Source organism: Pongo abelii, chromosome 11, assembly GCF_028885655.2.
Source record: "Pongo abelii isolate AG06213 chromosome 11, NHGRI_mPonAbe1-v2.0_pri, whole genome shotgun sequence".
Taxonomy (NCBI): Eukaryota; Metazoa; Chordata; class Mammalia; order Primates; family Hominidae; genus Pongo; species Pongo abelii.
In genome coordinates, this window is record NC_071996.2 from 136,989,161 (window position 1) to 137,014,831 (window position 25,671).

At 54.3% G+C, this 25,671-nt stretch overlaps 2 protein-coding genes across 7 annotated transcripts in view; one reads left to right on the forward strand and one right to left on the reverse strand.

Annotated features, from left to right (window-relative positions):
- The window catches only part of DGKD (diacylglycerol kinase delta), a 121,289-nt gene extending 105,727 nt beyond the window's left edge, over window positions 1-15,562 (forward strand). For both annotated transcript variants that reach the window (XM_024243619.3, XM_024243620.3), the window contains exons 20-30: window positions 489-585; window positions 811-918; window positions 1,874-1,987; window positions 3,370-3,504; window positions 3,804-3,955; window positions 5,960-6,071; window positions 6,470-6,562; window positions 7,653-7,772; window positions 10,701-10,818; window positions 11,984-12,114; window positions 12,928-15,562. In XM_024243619.3, coding sequence (XP_024099387.1) covers window positions 489-585; window positions 811-918; window positions 1,874-1,987; window positions 3,370-3,504; window positions 3,804-3,955; window positions 5,960-6,071; window positions 6,470-6,562; window positions 7,653-7,772; window positions 10,701-10,818; window positions 11,984-12,114; window positions 12,928-13,017 — 1,270 coding nt within the window. In that variant the 3' untranslated portion in view covers window positions 13,018-15,562. The remainder of the gene's footprint in view (window positions 1-488; window positions 586-810; window positions 919-1,873; window positions 1,988-3,369; window positions 3,505-3,803; window positions 3,956-5,959; window positions 6,072-6,469; window positions 6,563-7,652; window positions 7,773-10,700; window positions 10,819-11,983; window positions 12,115-12,927) is intronic.
- Window positions 15,563-19,252: 3,690 nt separating this feature from the next.
- USP40 (ubiquitin specific peptidase 40) overlaps window positions 19,253-25,671 on the reverse strand; it is a 90,870-nt gene continuing 84,451 nt past the window's right edge. For all 5 annotated transcript variants that reach the window (XM_024243580.3, XM_063713133.1, XM_024243581.2 and 2 more), the window contains 2 exons: window positions 24,883-24,977; window positions 19,253-21,217 (listed from right to left, as the gene is read on the reverse strand). In XM_024243580.3, the coding sequence (XP_024099348.2) occupies window positions 21,106-21,217; window positions 24,883-24,977 (207 nt within the window). In that variant the 3' untranslated portion in view covers window positions 19,253-21,105. The remainder of the gene's footprint in view (window positions 21,218-24,882; window positions 24,978-25,671) is intronic.

Below are 25,671 nucleotides of genomic sequence, written 5' to 3' on the forward strand. Positions count from 1 at the left end.
TTAATATGCAAAGAAGACTGAGGAAATACATAGCACACTTGGCATTTGTCATTAGCGCGTGTGGAGGGTGCATACAGGTGCTGGATTATGCATGGAGAATTATGAGGAGTGTCTTCTCCTTGGTGCTCTTCTATATTTTCCAGTTTTTCTATGGTAAGCATAATTTTTTAGCCAGAAAAAAAATCAGGATGTGTAGAAGTTTTTTTATAGGGTTCTATAATGTTTTAACTTTATTTATTTACCTTTTAGGGCATGATTACTTTCTTGGCAAAATGTTACTATTGAGCAAAATTTCCTATTGGTAAACGTATCTTTTTATGCATATCTGCAAAAACAAAAATGTGTCCTTCAGATGTTACTGCTGTAAATAATTGTTAAATGTAGCTGATTTGTGGGTCAGATGCTGTTCCTAGCTTTCACAGAAATGATTCTGGTTAACTGTATGAAGAAAGCCCAGACCCATGGCAAGTCTTTGCTTCTGTTTCTAGGAGCCGAACCAAGAACATGATGTGGTATGGAGTTCTTGGAACCAAAGAGTTGCTGCACAGAACCTACAAGAACCTGGAGCAAAAGGTCTTGCTGGAGGTGAGTGGGAGGGTCCTTGTCACCTGCAGGCTGGCCTCCATCCATCAGCAGACTGCCAGGCCCGTTGCTTCTCCTGTTGACCATTTCCTCCGTGCACAGGGACTTGCCTGGGGATGCCCTGGCCACAGCTGTGCTCCTGAGCCCCTGGCGGTGGGAAGCTGTTAGAGAAGGAGCGGCTGACTCATGCCTTTCTCTTTTCTTTTGTTCTGTGTCTCTGCTGCTCAGTGTGATGGGCGACCCATCCCACTCCCCAGTCTTCAGGGAATTGCTGTCCTTAACATTCCCAGCTATGCCGGAGGAACCAACTTCTGGGGGGGGACCAAAGAAGACGATGTATGTATGGGGTGTGAGCGGGTGGGCCTGAGCTCAGTGGGGAAGAGCTGTCTGAGAGCAGGGAGGTGTTCTGCTGTGTCTGGGGTGGATCCAGCTCTTCCATTGTGCCAGCAGCAGGGCTGCCGTGGAGAACAAGATAGACGGGGTCCCCCACCCAGCTCATCGTCTAGAGGGCTGAGCAGAGCAGATGTGTCAGTGAAGGTGGTCAGCGAGGGTCTGTGGTCAGCAGATGCGGTCAGCGGGTGTGACGTGGAAGGAGGGTCAGGGAAAGTGTCTGGGAGGCCAAGACCTGAAGGATGACTTGGAGTTGGCTAAGTTAGGTGGGCAGAGGAGAGGGGGAGGCTGTTCCAGGCAGAGAGAATTGCACAGATGAAGGCTCAGAGTCAAGACAGGGCAGGCACATGGCGGATGGGGGAGAGGTGCCCTGACTGCAGCGGGCAGCAGGGGTGTGGAGAGACAGGAGAGGTCTGCAGGGCCTGGGTCACGTTGGGCTGTGTGAGTTGGGGAAGAAGTTTGGAATTTGTGTTAAGAACTGTGGGAAGGTGTTGATAGGTTTAAACCTGGTTTAAACCGTCCTTTGTACGTAATAGCGAATAGAAGCATTCAGCGCTTCCTGCACACGTGGTGTGTGCTGGCCCCAGTCCTGGCACTCTGCAGTGTTAACTCACTTGGCCCTAGTGACAGCCCTGGAGGAGCGTGCCGTTAGTTTCCCCATTTTACACATGAGGAAATGGGGGAGAGAGAGATTCGGTAACTTTGCTGAGGTGAGAGCTGGGATTTGGTTCCAGGCAGCTGGATTCAGGGCCTGCAACATGAAGCCCCTCAGGAGTGCAGTTACCTGGTAACTTCCCGCCAGCTAGGAGGGGCTGACCCCCAGAGGGAAGGAGCGAGGGTAGGGGCGGCCTGTGCGCGGGGATGTGTGGAGTGGTGGTCAGCTCTAACGTGTCCCTTGCAGACTTTCGCAGCTCCATCATTCGATGACAAGATTCTGGAGGTGGTCGCCGTGTTCGGCAGCATGCAGATGGCCGTCTCTCGAGTCATCAGGCTGCAGCATCATCGGATTGCCCAGGTAGTGGCCATGGTCCTGGGGTGCCTGGCCGAGTCCCCAGCCCGGAGTGTGTTAAGTTCCGGGGCAGCACATGGAGCCTGGGAGGGTGGGTGCTTTCCAGGGCCATGTGGCTGCCTCATGTCCTGTCCTGGACAGCTCGTGGCCCCACTTCCTGGGCAAGAGCCCTTTCCTCGTGCTATGCTTGACAGTTAAATTCTCAAGATAACTCTTTTTAATTTTTTTTTTTTTTTTTGAGACAGAGTCTTGCTCTGTTGCCCAGGCTGTAGTGCAGTGGTGCAATCTCGGCTTGCTGCAACCTCCACCTCCCTGGTTCAAGTGATTCTCCTGCCTCAGCCTTCGGAGTAGCTGGGACTACAGGTGCCTACCACCATTCCCAGCTAATTTTTGTATTTTTAGTAGAGGCGGGGTTTCACCATGTTGGCCAGGCTGGTCTCGAACTCCTGACCTCAAATGATCCACCCACCTTGGCCTCCCAAAGTGTTGGGATTACAGGCGTGAGCCACTGCACTCGGCCAAGATAACTCTTTCAAAATGTGTATCCTGCTTGAGCCGCAGCCTTGCCTGTCTCCTCTGAGGTGGGATGAGATAGAGCAGACCCAGGCTGAACTCTGCCTGTGTCTGTAGCTGTCAAAGCCGCAGCTGGAGGTGGGGACGGAGCCCATGGCTCTGGTGTGGGGTGTGGGGGGATTTCCAGCTGGGGCCCTTGATCACGGTTCTGAGGCCGAGTGGTGAAGGGCTGGGGGTGCCCCCATGGCTTATTTCTGACAGCAGCGATGGGCTGAGGGCGGTCTGTCTGTGAGGATGGGTCAGGACTCTGTACCCAGGCACAGGCACTGGGGCGGGGGAGGGTGCTGATGACACCCACTGGCTGAACCCCAGCCTGCGACTGTCTGGTCTCTTCCAGCACCGTCTACCCTTAGCTGTAGGCTGCTTGAAGTTCACAATTTTCACTCTTTGGCAATGTTTGTTGTTGAAAAGGAGGAACAGGATGATGATGGATGGCTCGTCGTCATTCACTGTGCCATCTGCTCTTTTCTGGGGGTGTTTTCACGTGGCAGGGGCCCAGTGGCTTCTGGGAGCTACAACACCCCCGCCCCTGGGTTCTGACACCTGTTGTCTCAGCACCAAGGTCTCCTGTACTGACTGCTCAGTGAGGGGATGGGGCAGGATGGGGCGGGACAGTGGGAGAACAGACCTTCGGCTGAGTGACACAACAGCAGAAGGCTAGCTGCAGGTGGAGCGCCATCCCAGAGGCGGAGGTGGGGTGTCCTGCAAGGCAGGGACGGGTGTGTGGAGCAGGAAGGTCATGGTGGTGCCGATAGCACTTTTAAACCCCTGGGGGTTTTGGCTCAGCATGAGTAATGGCTATGATGTCTGCTCAGTGTCGCACGGTGAAGATCTCCATCCTTGGGGATGAGGGCGTGCCTGTGCAGGTGGACGGAGAGGCCTGGGTCCAGCCGCCAGGGTACATTCGGATTGTCCACAAGAACCGGGCGCAGACACTGACCAGAGACAGGGTAAGAGCGGCCGCCCGCGGTACCTGGGTGGGGTCCAGGGCTCACCTGTGGGCTCTTGTGTACACTGTTAAGAGCTGGAGCTTTTTGTGTTTTGTTCTAGGATTTTTTTTTTTAAGACACAACGATTAAGCTAATAGGGCAGTAATTTCTAGGACCATCTCCTTCCCATAATGTTAAAAAAAAAAAAAAAGTCCCATTTATCCCTTTCTAGTTGTGATCTCTTGGCATCCCCATAGTGTCTGTCGCAGTCAGACGCATGCTTCAGAGCAGCAGGTGTAATCGGGCTTTCGGGTCCATAGGCATTTGAGAGCACCCTGAAGTCCTGGGAAGACAAGCAGAAGTGCGAGCTGCCCCGCCCTCCATCCTGTTCCCTGCACCCGGAGATGCTGTCTGAGGAGGAGGCCACCCAGATGGACCAGTTTGGGCAGGCGGCAGGGGTCCTCATTCACAGGTGGGCTCCTGCCCTCTGCGTTGCGCATGAGCCTCCCCCGGGGTCCCTGGGACTGCACTCTTCCAAGGCCCCTGGGGCATGGAGCTGCTGCTCCTGACTTTTGTGGGGTCTGCATTACCCATGAGGGCCGAGCCTGTTTCCGTGTGCCCTCAGCTCTGGCTCATTTCCCCAATGGTCTTTCAGAACTTGCCTGGAGTTTACATGGCTGGAACCTAAAGCCCACTGTGATTTTCAGGGCCACTCATTTAAAACCTGCCCGGGCTCAGCCGGGCGCGGTGGCTCACGCCTGTAATCCCAGCACTTTGGGAGGCCAAGGTGGGCAGATCACGAGGTCAAGAGATTGAGACCATTCTGGCTAACATGGTGAAACCCCGTCTCTACTAAAAATACAAAAATTAGCCGGGTGTGGTGGCGGGCACCTGTAGTCCCAGCTACTCTGGAGGCTGAAGCAGCAGAATCAGTCAAACCCCAGAGGCGGAGGTTGCAGTGAGCCGAGATAGCGCGGCTGCACTCCAGCTTGGGCAACAGAGCAAGATTCTGCCTCAAAAACAAACAAACAAAACAAAACAAAAAAACGCTGCCCTGGCTCCCAAGGGCAGCCCGCTGACAGCCGCCTTCACTTTGCCCTCATTTTACCCTGAGAACAGGCTTGCTCTTTGTTCTCAAGTTTACTTTAAAAAAAAAAAAAAGACAACTGCTAGGGGCATTTCCTCTCACCTGCCTTCTAGAAACACCCCTGGAGCCACTGTGTCCCTCGTGGCTGGTGGTCAGCATTGTCTGCCATTCCTGCTCCTCGCCTGCCCTGTGCGGGTGCCGCCTGTGAGTCCCTCCCAGCTGGCACCTGTGGTTCTTCACCGGTGCGGGGCCTTCCTGCCTGCATTCTCCTCCCCGTGGCCGCACGCTGGCTGGTGCCCTGGTGTCCCTTTCTTGTTTCCCCTGGGCTCCTTCTTCTCCTGGCTGTGGACAGGTGCACCCATCGGTTCTGTGCCCGGCATGCTGTGTGCCCTTCCAGGCAGCCTGCCCAGCCCTGGCGTGCAGATGGATCGTCTGTGCCAGCCTTTGGCTCTTGTCGAGCAGGTGGTCGCTGTTCTAGTCATCACCGGCGTTCCTCGCTCTGCACTTGCATACCGGCTGCAGTCCTTCCTGGCGCTGCATTCTCTGCCACAGGAGTTGGTGCCACTGTGGCCCCTGTCCTCGCCCATCCCCACCCCACCCAGATCAGTGATGGGGCTGGAGGACTTCAGTTTAGCTCATTCCTTGCTGTGCAGTGGGCTTCTGGTGGCCTCCCCTGGAAAGCCATTACCCTGTCCCCTCAAAGCCCATGGTGGTCCCTGTGGCCTGCCTGGAAGGTGCACTTGCACAGCACTGCAGGAAGCTGCTGGCAGTGGCCTGTTTCCACAGGGTCAGGACAGGATGGCCCCGCTGCCTCTGCTTGCACTGCTCCTATAGTCTCTGTCCCCCGATCTCACCTGCCTGAGCCACATCTCAGCCTCCCTGGGACCTGGTGTGACTTGTGCTTTCACTGTCTTCCCTATGAGGGCTGCTATCTGGGGTCTGGCTCAGAGCCCATCACTACACCAGGATTGTCCTGTTCAGATGAGGGTCCTTTTGTCCCCAGGGACAGACCGGCCAGTTACAGGTTCCAGCAAGGCTGTGGGGATTGTGCCGTACTGCAGCAGCCTCTGCAGTGGGCCTGTGCACACTGACACTTGCCCACTGGCCATTTTACAGGTTGTAAGCCTCATTTTGTACATTCTCTCCCTGGAAAATCTTGGATTTTGACATCAGATTTCTCGTGTAAGCCCTCCCATTTGCGGTTGGTCGTCCTGTGCCCAAGCTTGTGACTGAACGGTTGCTGGGCTGAGCCACGATCCCTGTCGTCCTCCTGGGCCTGCCCTCCACATCAGCCCTCCAGGTGGTACCTGGGCCGTGTTCAGATGCGTATTGTGAAAGGCTGCCCTTCCATTTGGCCTGACATCTGCCTGTGCTTCTCTTCCTCTCTAGTATCCGAGAAATAGCTCAGTCTCACCGGGACATGGAGCAGGAACTGGCCCACGCCGTCAATGCCAGCTCCAAGTCCATGGACCGTGTGTATGGCAAGCCCAGAACCACAGAGGTAGCTATTCTGGTCTTTTCAGTCCTGGCTGCTTCTAAGCGTCTGCCGCGCTTGGCCCTCCCCGTGCATGTTCGGCCTTCGCCGTGTATGTTCGGCCCTCCCCGTGCATGTTCGGCCCTCCCCGTGTATGTTCGGCCCTCCCCGTGCATGTTCGGCCCTCCCCGTGAATGTTCGGCCCTCCCCGTGAATGTTCGGCCTTCCCCGTGCATGTTCGGCCTTCCCCGTGCATGTTCGGCCTTCCCCGTGCATGTTCAGCCCTCCCGGTGCATGTTCGGGCCCCCCAACCCCCCGCCCTCCCCGTGCATGTTCAGCCTTCCCAGCGCACGTTCGCTGCCCACCCCCGGCCCGTGCATGTTCGGCCCCCCGCCCTCATGCGTATTTGCCTTGGTTTCTCCTAGGGGCTCAACTGCAGCTTCGTCCTGGAAATGGTGAATAACTTCAGAGCTCTGCGCAGTGAGACGGAGCTGCTGCTGTCTGGGAAGATGGCCCTGGTAAGCTGGTGCCACAGAGACAGCAGGGCTCGGGCTGTGTGTGAAACGACTGCTGTCGCCAGGTTGCTGGGCACACAGGGCAGCGCACTTTAGTCCAGAGTTCCCGGTCTTAAGGAATGGGCTGCAGAGGTCATTTGGTTTGTTGTGCGGCTGGTGCCCACCCCTGCTGGCAACCCCTCAGTCAAGTTGTCTCAAGCATGCGAGAAGCGCTTGCAGCAGAAACACCCTTGTCGTCGTGGACAGAAGATGCTTTTCTACCTTAGAAGCCTGTAGTGCAGAGTCCTGCTCCTGCCGAGAGCTGGCCACACTCTTAGGCACCTTCCATGCTCAGCTGCGCAAAACCGGCTGATATGTCAGCCCTGGGGCAGCCGTGGGGCTGTTACTGAATTACAGGGGCTAGAACAGGGAGAGGCCTGAGAGACGGATTGGCCAGCCTTCTGGTTTTAAAGATGAGGAGGAGGAAGGGGCTTGCTAAAGATTCGGCAACCGGAGAACCGCCCCAGGTGTGGTTTCCCAGCCCTCCACTCCGCACCCCACTCACCTCCTCACCCCGCGCACCTCCTCACCCCACGCACCTCCTCACCCCACGCACCTCCTCACCCCACGCACCTCCTCACCCCACGCACCTCCTCACTCCACGCATCTCCTCACTCCACAGAAGTCCTCACTCTACGCCTCCCCTCGTCCCACACGTCCCGTGGTCACACGCATGTCCTCACTGCACACCTCCTGCTGCGTCCTGCAAGGCACAACTGCTGACTTTGCTTCCCACGGCATTTGCACTGCTTGGCACAGGTGAATGGCTCTGACCCCCTTGCTGACAGAGGGACACAAGCAGGTCAGGTGTCAGCCTTGCTGTATGTGAATTCATCGTTGACCGATGGACAGTTTTATTCTCTCACCAGCACTACTTAGAAAGTGAGGTTCTGGGTTTGGTTCCTTTTCGGGTGCTCTGGGACTTCGTTTCTGGAAAGTGAGCGCCGTGATCAGAGCAGAGCAGAGCCCTGGGGCGGACCTCACTCCCCTGGGCCTCGCGCTGATCAGCAGCGCACACTCTCCATTTCTCCCTCCCTCCCTCCGCCTGGAGCAGCAGCTGGATCCGCCTCAGAAGGAGCAGCTGGGGAGTGCTCTTGCCGAGATGGACCGACAGCTCAGGAGGCTGGCGGACACCCCGTGGCTCTGCCAGTCCGCAGAGCCCGGCGACGAAGAGGTATGTGGCTCATAGGGCTGTGCCTGGGTCTCCCGGACATGGTGGCTCTCGCCTGCCGTGCCTGTGTTCCTTGTGACCCGTGTAGCTCTGGGATCAAGATGGTGTCGCTCTGGCAGCCCCTGAGGGGCCTTCTCCGGACTTCACTATTAAAATGCCCTTTAAGGCAGGGAGGGACAGCAGGTAGGAAGGAGTTCGGGGCTGGGATTAAGAGTGCCCCTTGAGGACCAGGGACCTGTTGTGCTCTGAAACAGAACTGCAGGGCTTCCTGGACAGTGGGTAGAAGGAAGGCTGACCCCAGCCCCACAGCCTCCCCTGAGGGTGGAGATGCATCATGGGATAAATGGCAGCTTTTTGGGATCTTGCTGTGGACAGGGCGCAGCTGGTATGCGCCACTCCCCACTCACACTCTCTTCCTGTGTGAACGGAAAGACTCCAGCTCGTTGCAGGTCTGGGAGGGACCCGAGGACCCGGGGCATAGAGGACCCTGGGGTGGAGTCACCTTCTTCTGCAGGGAGTGCTGGCTGAAGGAGCCCTGGAGAGGGCCGTGTCTGGACAAGGACAAACCCCAGCCTGTCTCTTGGCTTCCCTGCTTCAGAGATAGAACACAAAGGGGCCGTGAGGAAAGCTCATCTTGGGCAGTACAGTTGCAGAAGGCAAATAACTGCAAGACGCCAAGCCTGGGCACCTCTGCCCAGTGGGGTTGTGAGACCTGTGGGCAGCAGTCAGGCAAGGGGACAGAGGTGGGCGGCTGCACAGCACCCTCTTTCCGGGGCCCTGGGGCGTTTTTTGACGCATGCAGTCCTTTCATGGGAAACTGACTCAGGCACTCCAGCCGATGGATGAAGCTCAGCAGCTTCTCAGTGAGGGCACTTGGGTATAGAAGGACAGGGCAAGCTCCTCAAAATCCATTAAATAATTCATTGTAAAGGTGATTAAAACATTTTACCCAAAATTACAAAAATAATAATATACAACGATTCAACAGATGTAACAGTGACATAGCCCTATAATACCAGATTAAATTAAGGCCAGTAAAGTGGGCAGTGAGGTGAGAGGCTGGGAAGAGGACATGGATCGGGGGAGGAAAGCATGTTAAATTCCTCCTCTTACAGTGGAAGAACGTTACAAACAACATTCTTGACTTTCGTACTTGGAGAAATATAGAGTCAGTAATGTTTTTAGGGTCAAGCGTGGCGGCTCGCACCTGTAATCCCAGCACTTGGGAAGGCCAAGGTGGGAGGATCATGTTAGCCGAGGAGATCGAGACCAGGCTCGGCAACATAGTGAGATCCTGTCTCTATTAAAAAAAAAATTTTTTTTAAGCTTAAAGGTAATTTCTAATAGAGCTGAAAAGATTTATATTTTCCAAATTGCCACCAAGGACAAAAATAAAATACAATTTATATTGTAAAAGAAAATAAAGGACCAGCAAGGGTATCGCTAACAGCATGAAAATAAGATAACAGAAAAATGACATGGCTTTCTCTTAAAAGTAAATTCTCAGGTTGTGTTTAAAAAGAAACCTAACCATATATTGCTCACAAGAGTCCTGTTTCTTTTTCTCATACTCCTAATAGAAATTTATGATACAGAAAGATTAAAAATAATTAAAACACCAAAAAAAATCCAAAGTAACAACATAAAAATAAAATTGCATATGTAAGACAATAAATGATAAAAAGAGGATCACTTTATATTGGTAAAATACAATAATCGTTATGTATGGTCATAAACTTATGACAGTTATAATAGTCACGAAACTGTGCCAAATAATAAGCATCTAAATTAGCTATTCAAGACTGTTTTTTATTTCCCTAACTTCATTTTACTATGCTCCAAGCAGTGGTCTGTATGTTACTAGTCCTTTGAAATGTATTGAGGTGAGACTTGCCTTATGGCCCAATAGGTGGTTTTTATAAATGTACCTTGTATGCAGTTGTGTTTACATCATTAAGTTCCTACTGAAATTTTTTCTTCTTGATATATCAGTTAACTCTAATACCATAATTGTAGATGTCTCAGTTTATCTTTGTGGTTATGTGTATTTTTGCTTCATGTATTTTGAGGCTATGTTATTAGGTACCCATAGGTTTTATCATTATATAATGATCCTTTTATCTTTAGCAATTCTTTTTATCTTCAAGTCTACTTGCTTGCTATATTTTTTCATAGTTTTACTTTCAAGCTTTATTTGGAGTGTCTCTTATAAAGAGCGCATCACAGAGTGAGGCAGTGTTACCTCCGTGCGTCTCTGGCAGTGCTCTGTGTAGAGGCTGCTGCTGCTGATGGCTGTCAAGAGCAGAGGCCGAGCCCCTGTGTGGCTCCGCTGCTCACCCTTCCTCTGCTCTTCTGCCTCAGGGAGTGGATCGCAAGGAAAGAATGCAAAATGCAGGAAGAGTTTTCTTTTTTTTTTTTTTTTTAATTATACTTTAAGTTTTAGGGTACATGTGCACAATGTGCAGGTTAGTTACATATGTATACATGTGCCATGCTGGTGTGCTGCACCCATTAACTCATCATTTAGTTTTCATTAGACAGATACTCGTAATACTAATAATCAAAGCCCAGCAATCCAACACTAGAAGATTGGCTAAAGAGGTTATTTTAATAATTTTTGTTTAGATACTGATATTTATGATATTTTCAAAAAGTTTTTAAATCTCATGAGAAATGCACATGTAAAGTGAAGGAAGTAGAATATGATAAAAATAGACACTATGATCACTTTGAAACCACTTTAACAGTCACTAAAATCAACAGTAAATACAAGAATCAATAAGGGAGAGAAGCCCTTTCAGGCACAAGAGGTCTTTCCCAGCTCCCCCTCATCTCAGCCCTGCCTGCCCTCCCAGCCTCTCTGGTGGAGATGGGCATGAGGCTGTGACCAATTGCAGCCTGATTCTCAGTATTTCTTACTCTCCCCAACAGAGTGTGATGCTGGATCTTGCCAAGCGCAGTCGCAGTGGTAAATTCCGCCTCGTGACCAAGTTTAAAAAGGAGAAAAACAACAAGAACAAAGAAGCTCACAGTAGCCTGGGAGCCCCGGGTACCTGCCTCTCTCCCGCCTGTGTTTCTGGCCGTCCACGCCTGCGGGCTCAGCCCCGTTCTCCTGGTCTCTGCTTTCTCCCTAACCCTTGAGCTCCTCCCTCTTGGTCCCTGTGCTGTAACCCCCGGTCCCGCGACCACACTTGTCTGTTGGTAGCTGCAGCCCTCCACCCTGCCTGCTTCCCCTCTGACCGTTGTCACACCCGGCCCTGACGTGCTCTCTGGCTTTCTGCCTGCCCTGAGTTGAGGGATTCGAGGTGGGGAGGAAGACAGCAGTGGTGACAAGACAAACTTGGAGACACAAAGCTCTGGACTCAGGCCGCGCTGGGGCATGCCCTGCCTGCTCCCTCCTGGGCTGCTGGTTCCTGATAAATCGATGCATTGGCCGAGGTTCCTGTGCTGGGAAGCCCAGGCCACCAGAGATTGTGGGTGATGAAATCAATCGAATATGGTCCTAAAGGACATTGTTCCTTTGGGTCAGTAAATTGGAGCTAAACTCTCTGTCTGAAGGATCAGCCCTGAATACCCAGGCCATATTCAGTGCTGTCGGGGGCTGGAGAGGCCTCCAAGCCTGGATATTGGGACTGGTGTTTGCCGCCAGTCAGGGCAGCTCCTGTGGGTTTTTCTTCTTTGCATGTTGGTCCAGAAATTGGGTTTCTGTTAATGCTGGTGGCTCTGACTATGTGAATTGAAATCTCTGCTTGTCTCCCTTCCTGCTGTGGTCCAGAAGTGAAATTTAACCCTTCTAGAAGCTGGAGGAAAAGCTGGCCTTGGCCACAATCATGAGGACATTTCCCTCATATTTGGTGGTGGTCAGTCCCTCCTGGGACACGGGGAAATGACCAGAGGCTGGCAGCTCACCTGGCAGGAACAGATACCAGCTCTGCTGCAGCCATCGCCCCTTGAGCGGGTGGCTCTCTCCCTCTTTCTGCACTGCTGGTGGGTGGTGCTGTTGGCTGGGTGATGGATGCCGGCTGCCAGAGATGGCTCAGGTGCTGGCTGCTGGGCTATCTCAGGCACTGGCTGCTGCTGGGCTATCTCAGGTGCTGGCTGTTGGGATGTCTCCTCTCCTGGCACGGGGCTCTCGGGTGCTGGGTGCCGGCTGCTGCCTACCTCGCACTGGGCTGTGGGCACTCACTGCACTCATGCTTTTCCATCTCCGACAGTTCACCTCTGGGGGACAGAGGAGGTTGCTGCCTGGCTGGAGCACCTCAGTCTCTGTGAGTATAAGGACATCTTCACGCGGCACGACATCCGGGGCTCTGAGCTCCTGCACCTGGAGCGGAGGGACCTCAAGGTACTTCCATAGGCATCTCCCTGGAACCTGCACTTGGGCTTGCACGCAGCTCCCTTCTCTTCCATCCTCTCCCCCGACCTGGCCTTGTCTCAGCATCACGATTCTTCTCAGGCCTTCGTGTAGCCCTCAGGTGGGGGCGGCTGTGGCCTCATCTAGGCAGTGATGGCTCCGCCCACCACAGCCAGAGGAAGCCAGGAGCAGACGTAATGGGGGCAGAGCCTTGGTCATCTTAGCCTACTCAGACAAGGACTGTCTTCGTGTTAAAAATCCTAGGAGGGGACACAGACCCTGAAGCACAGTCACACACGACTGTCCCCGTGCTGCTCCCGGGTGGGTGCTGCCACTCGTCTGCAGGGAGCATTGGGAGGGGTGGTTGGGTGCCAGGCCTCGGTCTATGCCAGGCCCCACGCCACATCTTGCAGGGTCATGCCCCTGCCCAGGTTGGCCTCAACGGGCCACCCCTGGGTGTTGAATCACTGGCCGAGTCCCAAGAGGGCAAAAGGCCACTGTGGGTGTCCTGGACAGTGGCACAGTGAGGTCACTTGCCATCCACTTGCTTTCAGGCCTGTGTTTTGTCTTTGTCTTGGATTTGTCCTTGCTGATGGTGGTGACCAGAATGCAGGAACGACGAGCCAGGCGTCTGTATGGTTGTTACTTTTAAGCTGTTTCCATCTTGTTTTACCGTTTTTGTCACTTTCGCTCTCGTTTGTGTTCACAAGCCGAATGGGAAGGGCCGTTGTGGCAGGCCTGCTCTGGAGCCCTCTGGCCCTGGCTGTCTTCTCGGCATCCATGGCGATGTCCCCTCTGTTGCAGGACCTGGGCGTGACCAAGGTGGGCCACATGAAGAGGATCCTGTGTGGCATCAAGGAGCTGAGCCGCAGCGCCCCCGCCGCCGAGGCCTAGCCTCTGTCCTCTCAGCCTGCGGCCTCCACATCCCCGCCGCCGAGGCCCTGGGCGGATGCTGCAGCCCGCCCCCTTCTCATGGTGCTACTTCCTCTGTCAGCTACAGAAAGCCTCCGTGACACCGTCCACCAGAGCTCTGGGGTCTCGGACATAACAACACAGCTACCTTTGAAACAACACCTTCTCCAGCTCAGAGTCACCTGGGGCACATGTGTCATGGCCACTCACCTCAGCGCCTGCCTGTGCTGTGGGCCAGGGAATCCAGCAGCGTCCGGCCTCCTGGGCACTGCTTGCCTGGCCTCGTGCTTGGATTGTCCCGGGGGCTCCTCTCCGTGTGTCCTTCTGTGGCCGCACCGTGTGGCTCCGCCTCCTGGCCCCCGGCCAGTTCTCAGAAACGTGGCTGGGGCCCAGCCACCCTGTGGCTTCACAGCAGCCTGCAAGGGCCCCTGTTTGTTGATGCAGCTTTTGTTGAACAAAAATCATGCTGTTTCCTGGTTTGAAAGTAGCATGGGTGTTTCCAGTCTTGTTGATTGTGATTTGATGTGAAGAGAAAAAAAAATTCCTCCTGCGTGAGCCAAGGCAGCGGGTGCTGTTTCCCAGGCGGGGAGCCCCTCCCTGGGTGTCACAGGGCCTGTGCTCCTCCCTCCTCCATCCTCTCTCCTCCCGCTCCTCCCTCCCCCACTGTGGGCTGGGGACGCCTGCCCTTGTCTCCGGACGCTCTAGGCGAGTTCAGCTTGGGGCTGTGAGCGAGACAGCTCCCCAGCTGCATCCCTGCAGACAGAGGATGTGTGTCCACATGAGTTGAGTGTTTCTGTGTGGGAAATGCTTCCTGGCTCTGGGAAACTTTCTGCCCGTGCTGTGGTTCCCAGGGAGCGTGGCCCTGGCAGGCCAGGGGTGGTTTGACCTCTTCAGCCCGTGTGGTGGCCTGGAGGCCGGAGGCTCTCCTGAGTGTCTGCCCCTGCAGTGGCTTCTTGTCGCCTGCTGCCGGGCGTGATGTCACTGGAGGTGCTGGCAGGGACTCTGATTTGATGGTCCGCGCTGCTCCTGCCCTGCCTCTGTCCTGGCTGTGAACTAGTAGATGATGGTGCCAGAGGGCAGGGAGCTCCCCTGGTGAGAGGGCTGTGCCCCATAGGGACAGTCCCCAGGTGAAGGATGCCCCTGGTCCTCCGGGGCACTGACTTTGCCCTTTTTTCCCCTTGATAGTCATGGCTCAGAGGTGCTTGTAAATGTCTTGGGAAGAGGTTTCTGTAACCCCTGCCCTGGTGTGGGGAGGAAATGGCTCTGGCCTGGCTGCCTGGCCGTGGCTTCTCTTTGGGAACCAAAGAGAAGGACAGTGTTGGGAGTGTCTGCCGGCGCCGTCCCGGTCCTTTAGTCAGCGTCGCTCCATCTGATGTGCGGAAGCTGGGCTGCACCTGCGGGCGTGGGCGTAGACTGGGCTGGGTCTGCGGCAGCCCCCAGTCCTGAGCAGGCGGCAGTGAACAGCGCTGGCCCACCTCCCACTCACAGCCCCTCTGTCCCCTCTGCAGTGCACCCGGGTGGGCCCCTCTGTGTGCCTTGGGGTGCTCCCCTCTCGTGGTCATTCTGGGCCGAGGCCCTTAGAGTGTCGAGGCTGAGCCAGGCCTTGGGTTTCCCCAGCGCAGCCTCCTGTCCCTGCATGCGGCGTGTCGGGATTTTTGGCTGAAAGACTCTCCCATGCTCTGTTGGTGGACTTAGCTGCCTCACTGGAAGTGATGTGGGTGGAAGGTGGTTGTATGTTACCTTTTCCACCTCTATTTTCCCAGAACATTTTAGATAGGGGTTGGCAGAGGGAGAAATAAGCCAGCCACGGCAGTCGCTTGGTTTCCCAGGTGGAACGGGCTAACACAGGAGATGATGGGAACTGTCCCGCAGTCCCTGCATGACCATTGGCCCTTCTGGCCTGGCGGTGTGGGCATCCTGGGGCTCTTAGGGTCCCAGAACAAGCCCCAGGCAAGCTGGAACTCGGGTGAGGAGGGGACATGAGGAGGATAAACAGCTGACTGTGGCTTCAAGGACATCAGGGCCACCCCAAGTCCTCAGTGTCCTACTCCTGGCAAGAAGTTGGGTTTGGATCAAAAGTGTTTAAAATTAATATGTTGTCAGTGATTAGAACAACACTGTTTACATAAAAACCATTTTTCTAATTCTAACAAGTTAGAAGTGAGGAAGGAATGAACACGAGTGTTTAGGAACCTGCCCTTTGGTGCTGGGCTGGCGTCCCGCACTGGGGTGTCCTTGCTGTCCGGGGGCTGCTCTGCTGCCCCGGCCCAGGTCCCCTTGTGGTGTTGCCAGACAGGCCTCATGGTCTGCTGTGCAGAGAGAGGCAGGAAGGATCCCTGAAGAGTCTTGGAGAAAAGGTTCTGTGCCCTCAGGTGGGGCTTACCCCCTCGTATTTATAATCTTAATTTATATAGTGGCCGCCGTGGACACAAATGCCTCTTGTATTGTTATGTACATAGTCCATACCTGAGTGCTGTACATAAGTTGTTCTGTGCATAAATAAAACAAGCCTGTTTTTGATCTTCCATCGCCAGAGTCTTTGTCATCATTCCTTGTGCTTTGACCTAAAGTGTTGGTTGCCAGAATCTTTCCAAACTGGATTCAGAATTGTTTTTCACCTGCTCTGAAAATAGGTTGAGTTGTTGGTGGCTAAAAAGCAAAACAGAATGCCGTTAGCATGCCGTTAGCATGCCGTTGTATTTTTTAGGGTGTGGGTTCTGTGATCAGTTGGACTAAAAATTCCGCAAGGAGAGAGGGGGTAATGGGCAGTGCTGAGGCTCTCAGGTGTGACCACACAGCCTTGGCTCGGGAGACTGAGGGCCATTTTAATGAATATTTTAACCCTCTTAAATCTTTTCTATAAAACTGCAAACCTGAAGCTCTCCGACTTCTCTGCTTAGTCTTGGTACTTTTATTTCCAAGGGAACTGTCTAAGATCAAGGCCACTTGAATTGTCTTCCCCAGTTTCCTGGAGTGAGGGATGGGGACTGGGTTCATGGAAGACACCATCAAGCTGGTCGGGTGCAGAAGGGCTGCATGCGCTCCGGGAGTGTTGGCTGCCTCCCTAGCAGCTCTTCCCCACTCCTTCCATCCTAACAAACCCCCCCTTTCCTGGTGTATATTCTCCTCTCTGGCCATTCAGGACCTCAGGCTTCATGGTTGCAGGATGGCCACCACAGCTCCAGGCATCACACCAGTGTAAGGTGTTTGGGGACAAATAGCTGCCTCTTTTATGTGTCACCTGCTCTTTTTTGTTGTTGTTGTTGAAGATGAGGTCTTGCTCTGTCTTCTGGTCTGGAGTACTGTGGCATGATCGTAGATCACTGCAGCCTCCAAATGCTGGGCTCAAGTGATCCTCCCATCTCAGCCTCCCTTGTAGCTGAGAGTACAGGTGCATGACAACATACCCGGCTGTAAATTTGTAAAATTTTTTTTGTAGAGACTGGGTCTCACTTGCTTCCTAGGCTGGTTTTGAACTCCTGGCGTTAAGCGATCCTCTGTGTCTCTTTTTAAGATAAAGGGAGCCCTTTCCGAAGCTCTGGCTTCAGCCGACCTCCTCTAATGTCTTGGTTAGAACTGCCTCACACACTCATGACTAAACCAATCAGTGCGAAGGGTACGAGCTATGATGGTGATCGGGATGCTGATGGCTGACACTTTATAATTTGTGCCAGGTGTTGGTCTAAGTGCCTTGAACGTACGAACTCCTCTAATTCCCCTCACAGCCCTACATGGTGGGTTATCTGCATTTTACAGGCGAGGGACAGGCTCAGAGAGGTGACACAACTTGCCCCATGAGGCACAGCCAGCACGTGGCTGACACGGGAGGCAGAGGGCATATCTTTTTGACAGCCGTGCTCTCCCGTGTCCCAAGCCTCATAGCAAGCCCAGCCCACGTGACAGGTGAGGAAATTGGGCCCAAGTGACAGGCATGCTTTCCAGCACAGCAGCTGGGGCGCCTCACTTGCTGGGGGCACCAGATGCCCGGGCAGGGGCAGGCCTGGGGGGAGGCTGGTGTGCGCTCCGCCAGCCTCACACCTGTGCCCGCGTGGCTCATTTCACACGAGGCATGGCTCCATTGTGTCGGAAAGCAGTGAGGAGGGGGCTTCTCACAGAGACAGCATCTGACAGTGTGAGGAGGCCGGACAGCGATCTAGAGTGGACAGGGCTGCTCAAGTGTAGCGTGATCGCGAGACGGGACAGTAGAGTCGAGTGGAGAAAACGCAGCGGGGTCTATACTGTTTTTAAACTGATCCTCTTCAGAATTCCCCAACCACTTAGAAAAACAAACTGGGTGCTTTGTCCAGTAATGTTAACTGACCCCTGGATTTGTGGCCTCTGTTGTTTGCCAGAAGAGTTTTGCTGTGGTCCCCCCACCCCTTTGTGCCCTGGCTCCAGGTGGGCTCACGCGTGTTCCTTGGCTGTAGATTGCTGGACCCCACCCAGAGCTCTTAGACCTGGGCTAGGAGTGGGTACAACTCGGAGTCGCCCCTCTGGGGTGGGGGCGGTGTGGCTGGGAGGGAGGTGCAACAGCCACACCAGCACGAGGGTGCAGCCATCTTTGAAGCACATGCGTGTAAAGGACATGGGCACCTGGAAGCTCTGGGCAACGCACCTTCCCCTCTCCCCCGACTGTCATTCCATGGAGCCCACGGGCATCACCCACTTAGAGCCCAGGGCTTTCACTGGTTCGTAGAAACAGGCACTTGGTGGCTGCCTGGTGTGATGGAGCTGCTGGTGGCGTCTCAGCACCTGGGGAGGTGCCTGGGGAGACAAAACCACCTCAGAGAGACGCACACTGGGGCGTGGCAGAGGCACCACTGTCCCCTGAGAACTCGCTTGGCCCCGCCCCAGCCTGGTGTGAGCTCACTGGTGGGCTCTTGTTTCCTGAGCCGGGAGATTGCCGTGTCCGCTCCTGCCACCCCAAGTGGGGGAAAGGAACTGCAGATGAAGGGCCCTGTCTGCCACACTCTGCAGCCATTGCCAGAGACCTGGACGCATGGCAGCGCGTGGGCGTGTGTGGTGGGGGTGGGGGAGGGCAGCGGCCGGAGGGAGCTGGAAGCAGTCTCGCTTTACTTGGATACTGAGGTCACCGCTTCACCCAGAATGGTTTGTTATGGATTTTATTGAACCCTAGTACGGCCACGCTTTGGGTGGGTGCGTTATCCAGAACAGAATGATGGATGACCTGTAGGGTGAAGGGGCTGTTGTAAGTTGGTCCCTCACTGTTAAGTCTGTTCTGCAGGTAAACTCACATCGATGGCGCCAAAATGATTTGCCAGGGAATTCTTGCCCCTCCCTTTTTTTGGCTAGAAAAAGTCACTGTTGAATAAGTACGCCACCACCGTTACGTATTTCCATAGAAGGAAAATAAAACCAGATTACATCCAGTTTCTTCCAGTGCATTTTTCCCATGAGTCTGAACTTTTTAAAACCAAAGCAAACTTGTTATTTCTAAAGCAGCACTGCTGCAGTATTTCTAAATATAAATTCTGTTTATTTAGCATCTGAAGCAGGCTTGGGAAAAGGGCCACAAAAGTTCCTTATTTATGTATTTTTTTTTTGAGACGGAGTCTCGCTCTGTCACCCAGGCTGGAGTGCAGTGGCATGATCTTCATGCACTGCAACCTCTGCTTCCTGGGTTCAGACGATTCTCCTGTCTCAGCCTCCTGAGTGGCTGGGACTACAGGCGCCCGCCACCATGCCCAGATAATTTTTTGTACTTTTAGGAGACACAGGGTTTCACCATGTCGGCCAGGCTGGTTTCACACTCCTGACCTCAAATGATCCACCCACCTTGGCCTCCCAAAGTGCAGGAAGTACAGGCGTGAGCCACCGAGCCCAGCCAAAAAAGTTCTTTTTTTTTTTTTGAGACAGAGTCTCACTCCATCACCCAGGCTGCAGTGCAATGGTACGATCTCGGCTCACTGCAACCTACAACTCCTGGGTTCAAGCAATTCTCCTGCCTCAGCCTCCCAAGCAGCTGGGATTACAGGCATGTGCCACCATGCCCTTTTTTTTTTGGATTTTTGGTAGAGACAGGGTTTCTCCATGTTGGTCAGTCAGCCTGGTCTCAAACTCCTGACCTCAGGTGATCCACTCGCCTCGGCCTCCCAACGTGCTGGGATTACAGGCATGGGCCACCGTGCCCGGCCAGAAGTTCCTCTCTTAAGCAAGCTGGACACGAAGTAGCCAGCAACCAAAAGCAGCTAAGGGCTACAACTTTAAAAAATGGTTTATTTTTTCTTTAACAAAATCGTACAGCTTTCTCAATCCCCAAATTAAAAAAACAGAAAACAGGAAGAAAGGGAAGAAGGCAAAGGCCACACGCATAGGCCGGCCGGCCGCACGCGCCTGCTGGACGGCACAAGGCACATCAACCCACACGCGTCTTTGGACTTGCAGAGACATTCCGCGAGGCTTCTGGCCTCTCAAAGGCAAAGGTTTTCAGCGATTTCATTAATATTTCCTTACGTTGAGATGAGACGAAGGGGGCGCTACAGAAATTCGTCAGTTAAAGCCACAGAAGCAGAACAGCTTCAGGAGGGCTGGGCGCGCAGCTCCAGTCATGACACTTCCAGCTCTGGTGTCATCAGAAGCCTCTAGCTCCCTCTGTAAAGACGCAGTCCACACCCAGTGCGAGTCTCCTGAGCGGGGTTAGTGTTTGGGAGTGGGAGGCGGCTGCTAGTCAGAGTTCAGTCCTTACGGCACAGTGCTTCACGGAAATGCACAGACACCTATGGCAGACGCGCTCAGACACGTGTGCGGCAGCGACGCGGCTTCTGTCTGGTAGTGGTTTGGACTGTTGGGAGGAGGATGCGGGACAGAGCAGGCCGCTGGCTCAGCATCAGCTTGTTGGAAAAGGGTCACAGGCAGGGGAGCGCCTGACTCCAGCGGTGTCTTTTCTGCCCTCACACTTCAGTGCTGCTTCCCATCAGTGATGGGGCTGACGAGAAATCGTGAGGCCCAGATGACAAGCAGGCTCAGGACATGTGACACCGTCTTCGGGATGCTGCTTTCCACTAAGTTGCTGTCTGGGAAAGTCAACCATCTGTGTCCCAAATCAATCAACTCAGTGACACGGGTGCTATTATTTCTCACAAATGCCAATTAAATCCTTTAAGTTGAATAGAAATCTGGGTTGGATTAAGTGGAAAAACCCTTCCTTAGTTTACGTTTTCTTTTTCTCAGGTATTTTCATTGAGGCTACTCAGGAACCTGGTCAGGCCGCCCAGGACACCTGGAACCTGGGCTATGCCAGGCCTGTCTGCCACGGCCCTGCCTGCCGCGCTTCCACACAGGAAGAGAGGGTGAGGTGCTGTGGATGGCAGCAGCCACAGTCCTTGGGATCCAAGGACCTTCTGATCACAGAGCACCCAGGACAGGCTGGACCCTCGGCCTGCGGGCTGACGCGCAGCGGCCGCCCTTGCTTAGCAGAGCGGCTCACCCTCGGAGGCCGCCCTGTCTGGCTCCTCCTCGTGGAAAGAGCTCGCACTTTTCAGCATCGCAGTTTTAACTCAGACCAAAGGGCAGACATGGAGCATGTGGGGCCAGAACCAGTGGGGAAATGAAGTCCTGAAAGCAGACCCCGCTTCTGCTCAGCACCAGCGCGGTGGCACAGTGGCCTGAGACGCTGTGAGAACCCGGTCAGGGTGAACGAGAGTCATCTGAACACGGAGGAAAGTGGCCGGGCTGACCCCGCACACCTCCCACAGCGGAGTGACGGCATGCTGCTGCCTCCATACCTGCAGTTCATGCACACATTGTGCATTTTCTGGTTAAAAGAAAAAAAAAGGCAGCTGGGGCCAGATGCTGTGTGAGAGAGCCCAGCACCTACTGGCAGCTGGGTGGGTGGCGTCCAGAGCTGTACCAGCCCCCGTGGCTGCCACGTGTTGCAGAGCTAAGTGACTACGTGCACTGGCCGGGCCTCAGAGGAGCTGTCCCTGTGCTCGAAGGAAGCACAGGATTTGGGATTGGAGGCGCCAGGCAGCCAGTCCCCATGCCCAGGAAACCCACGTTTGTGGCATCAGCCGGAGAGTTCATCGGGAGTGGAGCCGTGCAGGGGCGGGGTTATCTGAAGCTCCCCACGTGGATGGAGAGAGAAGTTTCCGGGGCTCGGGGCCGGGCAGGCGTCTCTGCACTGGAGAGGATGTAGCTGCTCTGCTCGTGGAGGGCTTCTTGGCTGTGGAGACACAGAGACTGTCACTGACTCATGGATGCAGTGGGTGCCAGGGTGAGGGGTTCACGGAGACCCCAAAATACACTCCAATTTTATAGGCCACAGGGACGTGCATTTGCAATTGGACAGATCTCAGCCACCTGCCAGAGGGCCCCATTTTGCCCTGCCACCAGCCCTGTGCTAGGCCAGCTGCCTTTCCCTGCTTTGCAGTGGCGGCACGGCATGGTTCAGGCTCTGGGGCTTTCTCAATCTGCTCAGTGAAAATGCCTCACAGCTGAGAAACCTTCCTTTCCTTACTTTTTAAATGGAATAACAACATCCGGAGTGCACACACTGAAGGGCTGCCTCTGCCCCTTCAGTCTTGGCCCGAGAGAAAGGCCACTTGGCATCCCACTCAAGAGATTGGCTTTCGCTGTGACCCCCTAGCCCATGGCACCATGTGGCAGGTGCTCTGCGGCCGGGTGCTTTGGCCCAGCCTGATGTGTGTGGCCCACCCACGCTGCACAGTCCCCAGTGGAAAGCCTCCGTGGCCCACCCGCCATCCCACTGCTGAGCAGCCTTTCCTTCAATACGGCCAGAATCTGGCCATGGTGAATGAAGCTGCCATGTATTTTTGGGGATACCCTGGTAGGCACATGTCCATGTTTTTGAGGAGTAGAAGGCTGGGTACCGGGAAGTGCGCAGGAGGTACTGTCCTGAGTTCCAAAGTGTCTGTGCCAATTCCACACCCACACACGGGATGACAGCCCCAGTGACTCCGCGTCCTCAACACACGAGTCTTTCCCACTTTAGTGTTGCCGATGGGCGTGTGGCACTGTCTCGGAGTAGCTTGAATTTACATCTCTTTTATCATGAGTGAATGGCTAAGCATATTTTTATATGCTGGCAAGCGATTTGCAGTTCCTTTTCTATGAACTGTTCATACCCTTTACCTATATTTTTATTGGATTGGCTGTCTTTTTCTTATTTGCAGATAATGTTTACAGCCATACCCTCTGACCTAGCAATTCCATTGCAGAAATCTGTCCTACAGATACATCCACATCTGTACTGCAACATGGTGAATATACAAGGTTATTCACTGTGATGGTGACAGATTGGTGACAGATTGGCGACAGCCTGGAAGTGTGTGAGGTGGGCATAAGGCACCTAAGCTGTGGTCTACCCATGCATCAGGACGCCACGCTCCCACCATGAGACGGGGCAGCTGGGTACACACTGGTACATGAAAACAGCAAGATTACCAAGAAAGTTCTGGTCAAAAGAGAAGGGAAAGCTCCTCTGCCCCTATACACAGGTCTCTGAAAGGACATGCAGGTGACCGTCACGCTGGCCCATCTGGGAGAGGCTGTGTACCTGGGGAGGAGGGGTGCAGAGATTTCTCAGTGAACCTCTTTGGTGGCTTTTGAAAGCATGTGACTCTATTAACTCCAAAAAATAAATGAAAAACAATATAGTAAGTGGTTACATCACGGTGTTCAGAGGACACCAGTGGTCTACTGTTGTGCAAACAGCACGTGTGAGGCTTAAGATGAGGTTTTCAGTGACAGCAACATGAATTTTTAAAATGTGCTATCTCAAACAGCACAGATGACAATGGAGATCCCAGGGCCTGGGGAACTGTTGGATGTCTCCAAATAACAGCCCTGGTGACAACTAAGGCTTTGACAGAGAGGATGCGTGGAGAAGTCTGATGAAGTCAGTGGCATCACATTTAAATGGGAAAACGCAGCCAGGCGCGGTGGCTCACACCTGTAATCCCAGTACTTTGGGAGGCCAAGGCGGGCGGATCACAAGGTCAAGAGATTGAGACCATTCTGGCCAACATGGTGAAACCCCGTCTCTACTAAAAATACAAAAATTAGCTGGGCATAGTCGTGCACGCCTGTAGTACCAGCTACTTGGGAGGCTGAGGCAGGAGAATCGCTTGAACCCGGGAGGTGGAGGTTGAAGTGGGTTGAGATCATGCCACTGCACTCCAGCCTGGCGACAAGGTGGGACTCCGTCACAAAAAAAAAAAAAAAAAAGTGGAAAACAATATTTTAGTGTCTATGTATTAGACACGTATAGAATTTTACGTGTGTGTGTGTGTGCGCGCGCGCGCACGCGTCTGACCTTTAAATAGGAAAACCCCGAAGCAGCCAGTGCTGCAGCCCCTCTCCCGTATCCCCAGGTCTCTGAGGGCACCAGGACCTAAGGGCTGCAGAGCTGCAAATGGGGGTGAGGCCAGGCACAGGTCCTTTGCTATCCTGGGGCTCCTGGGGCCCTTAGGGAGTCAGGAAAGGCCACGGGACAGTGCTGTCCAGAAAGCAGCCCAGACCCCGGAGAGCAGAGAGGAAGGGGCCCCGGCCCAGGGGCCGTGCTGCTTGTGGAGCTCACACAGTCCCTACCCGCCTCCATCTTCGCTCAGGGAGTCTCCTCCCTCGGCTCCCTGATTCTACTTCTACCTCCTAGAATCCGCTTACCACAAAGCAACCCGTGATCATGTCAACGCGTCCCCCTTCACACCCTCCAGCAGCCTCTAACCGTGCTCGAACACTCACTTCTGCTGTGGTCACGAGGTCACGCTCGCCTGCCCTGCCACCTCCACCTGGGACCTCTCTTCCCCAGACACCCCCAGTGGCAGAGGGCATGCAGTCCCTGGCACACGGACTGATGATACTGAGGGGGAGGGGAGGGGATTAGGGTGGGCGGGGCCAGATCAGGCTCCTGCAGTCATTTGGGCAGGAGAAGATGAAATCCACCAGGGCAGAAGCAGTCAGAACAGGACAGAAGGCAGATTTAGGAGAGACCCAGAGTCCGTGAGTTGGGGAGTGGGGAGATGAGGACGCCTGGAGGCCTCTGGTGAGGCCTGCACAGAGCTGATGCCAATGGGCAGGTCCTGGGACTTGTGGTGGGGGTGAGCTGAGCAGTGCGAACTGAGCCTCACGCCCCAGTTCCGGGTGTGCAGAGAGCAGGTTCCTGGGGGCTGTGTGTGGCCTTGAGGCCTGAAGAGAGCCGGCTGGGCACAGAGCCTGTGGCTTGGCCTGACTGCAAGCAGCACCTGCTTCCTCCGGTGGCAGTAAGCGCAGAGCCAGACAAGGGCAGCTGGCGCCAGAGCCGGGAGGAGGGAGAAAGGCAAGGAGTCCTGAGCAGAGGTAGAAGACGGCCTGTGGCAGTGGAGTCCTGGCGGCCAGGGGTCAGGCAGTGTCCTGGAGGAAGGGGGTAGCAGCCCTGAAGCCACAGCAGCGTCCCCTGGAGGAGTGGCCATGCTCTTGGGAACCTTGGAGAGAGCGGGAGAAGGACAGGGAGCCCGCAGCAGGGCTGAGGTGGCAGCAAGACGGGGTTGTTCTGGAGACCTGAGGGCGTGGGAACCTGAAGGGAAAGCCAAGAGCCAGGCAGAGGGTGAGGAGGAAGGAGGGGGACCGGGGGGGGCTGTGGATCTGCGGGCTACTCATCGTGCCTCCGCAGTCCACGTGGACTTCACCTGTTCCATAGAAAGATCCAGGAGGAGGCACTCAAGGAGAGGAAAGAACTCAGGGGGCGGAGAAGGACCTGCCACACTGGCGTGCTCTGTGTGCACTCTGAATCAACAAGAGTTTCCGGTCCCTCTCAGTTTCCAAGCAGGAATAAGAGAGAGTCAGAGAGGGCTCTGTCAGCTGCACGTCTGTGCAGACCCCAGCAATTACCTTTTCCTTCTCCCCAGGGCCCGTTGTTTCTGCTTTTCTTTTCCAATGTCATCTCTGATTGTACTGAAGTCATCATCATCGTCAATCAGGAGATTCTACATTTCAAAAGAAGTAATGAACAGTGTTTTCTGACATCTTTTTAGCCTACATTTAAAAGAGGCATGTCTAAAAAACTACCTATATTGACAAAAGAACAGATTCAAATTTACATAAACTAGGTGAATAACTAATTAAAAAATCCTCTTGCTCGATGAAAACAAACTCGGGGGTGGCAAGAAGAGCTCCACAAGGGAAATTAATTTCCAGCCATCTGACCTTTCCCTTCAGCTCCAGAAACTTCCACTGGGAGTGGCCAAACAGGGGGACTTTAAAGGGCTACCAGGCAACATGAAGACAGAGATCATCCACATCAGCACACGGATCTCTCATCGCCGCGCCAGAAGCACAGCTGTTTGCTTTATAGACACTGTCAGTCTGTTCTCGCCTCTGTATTTCATGCTTCTGAGAGGCATGAACTTGGCTTTACTTCCTTGGCATCTCCTGCAAGCCTTAACTGCAGGGTTTCACAAACACAGGCTGCTCCCCGCGTTCCCGTGACTGGGCAAGCCTCCTCCCTTTCCCAGGACTTGCAGGTCGTTTTCCACACGCATGTTATTTCCGTAAATGCTGCCCACAGGGAGGACGCCTCAGGGGCGCACCCAGGAAGGGAAATGCGTGTCAGGAAAGACACAGCGCAGGGCCTGCGGGGTTCGTGCTGGGGGTTGCCCGGGTTGCTGGCTGCATTCTCAG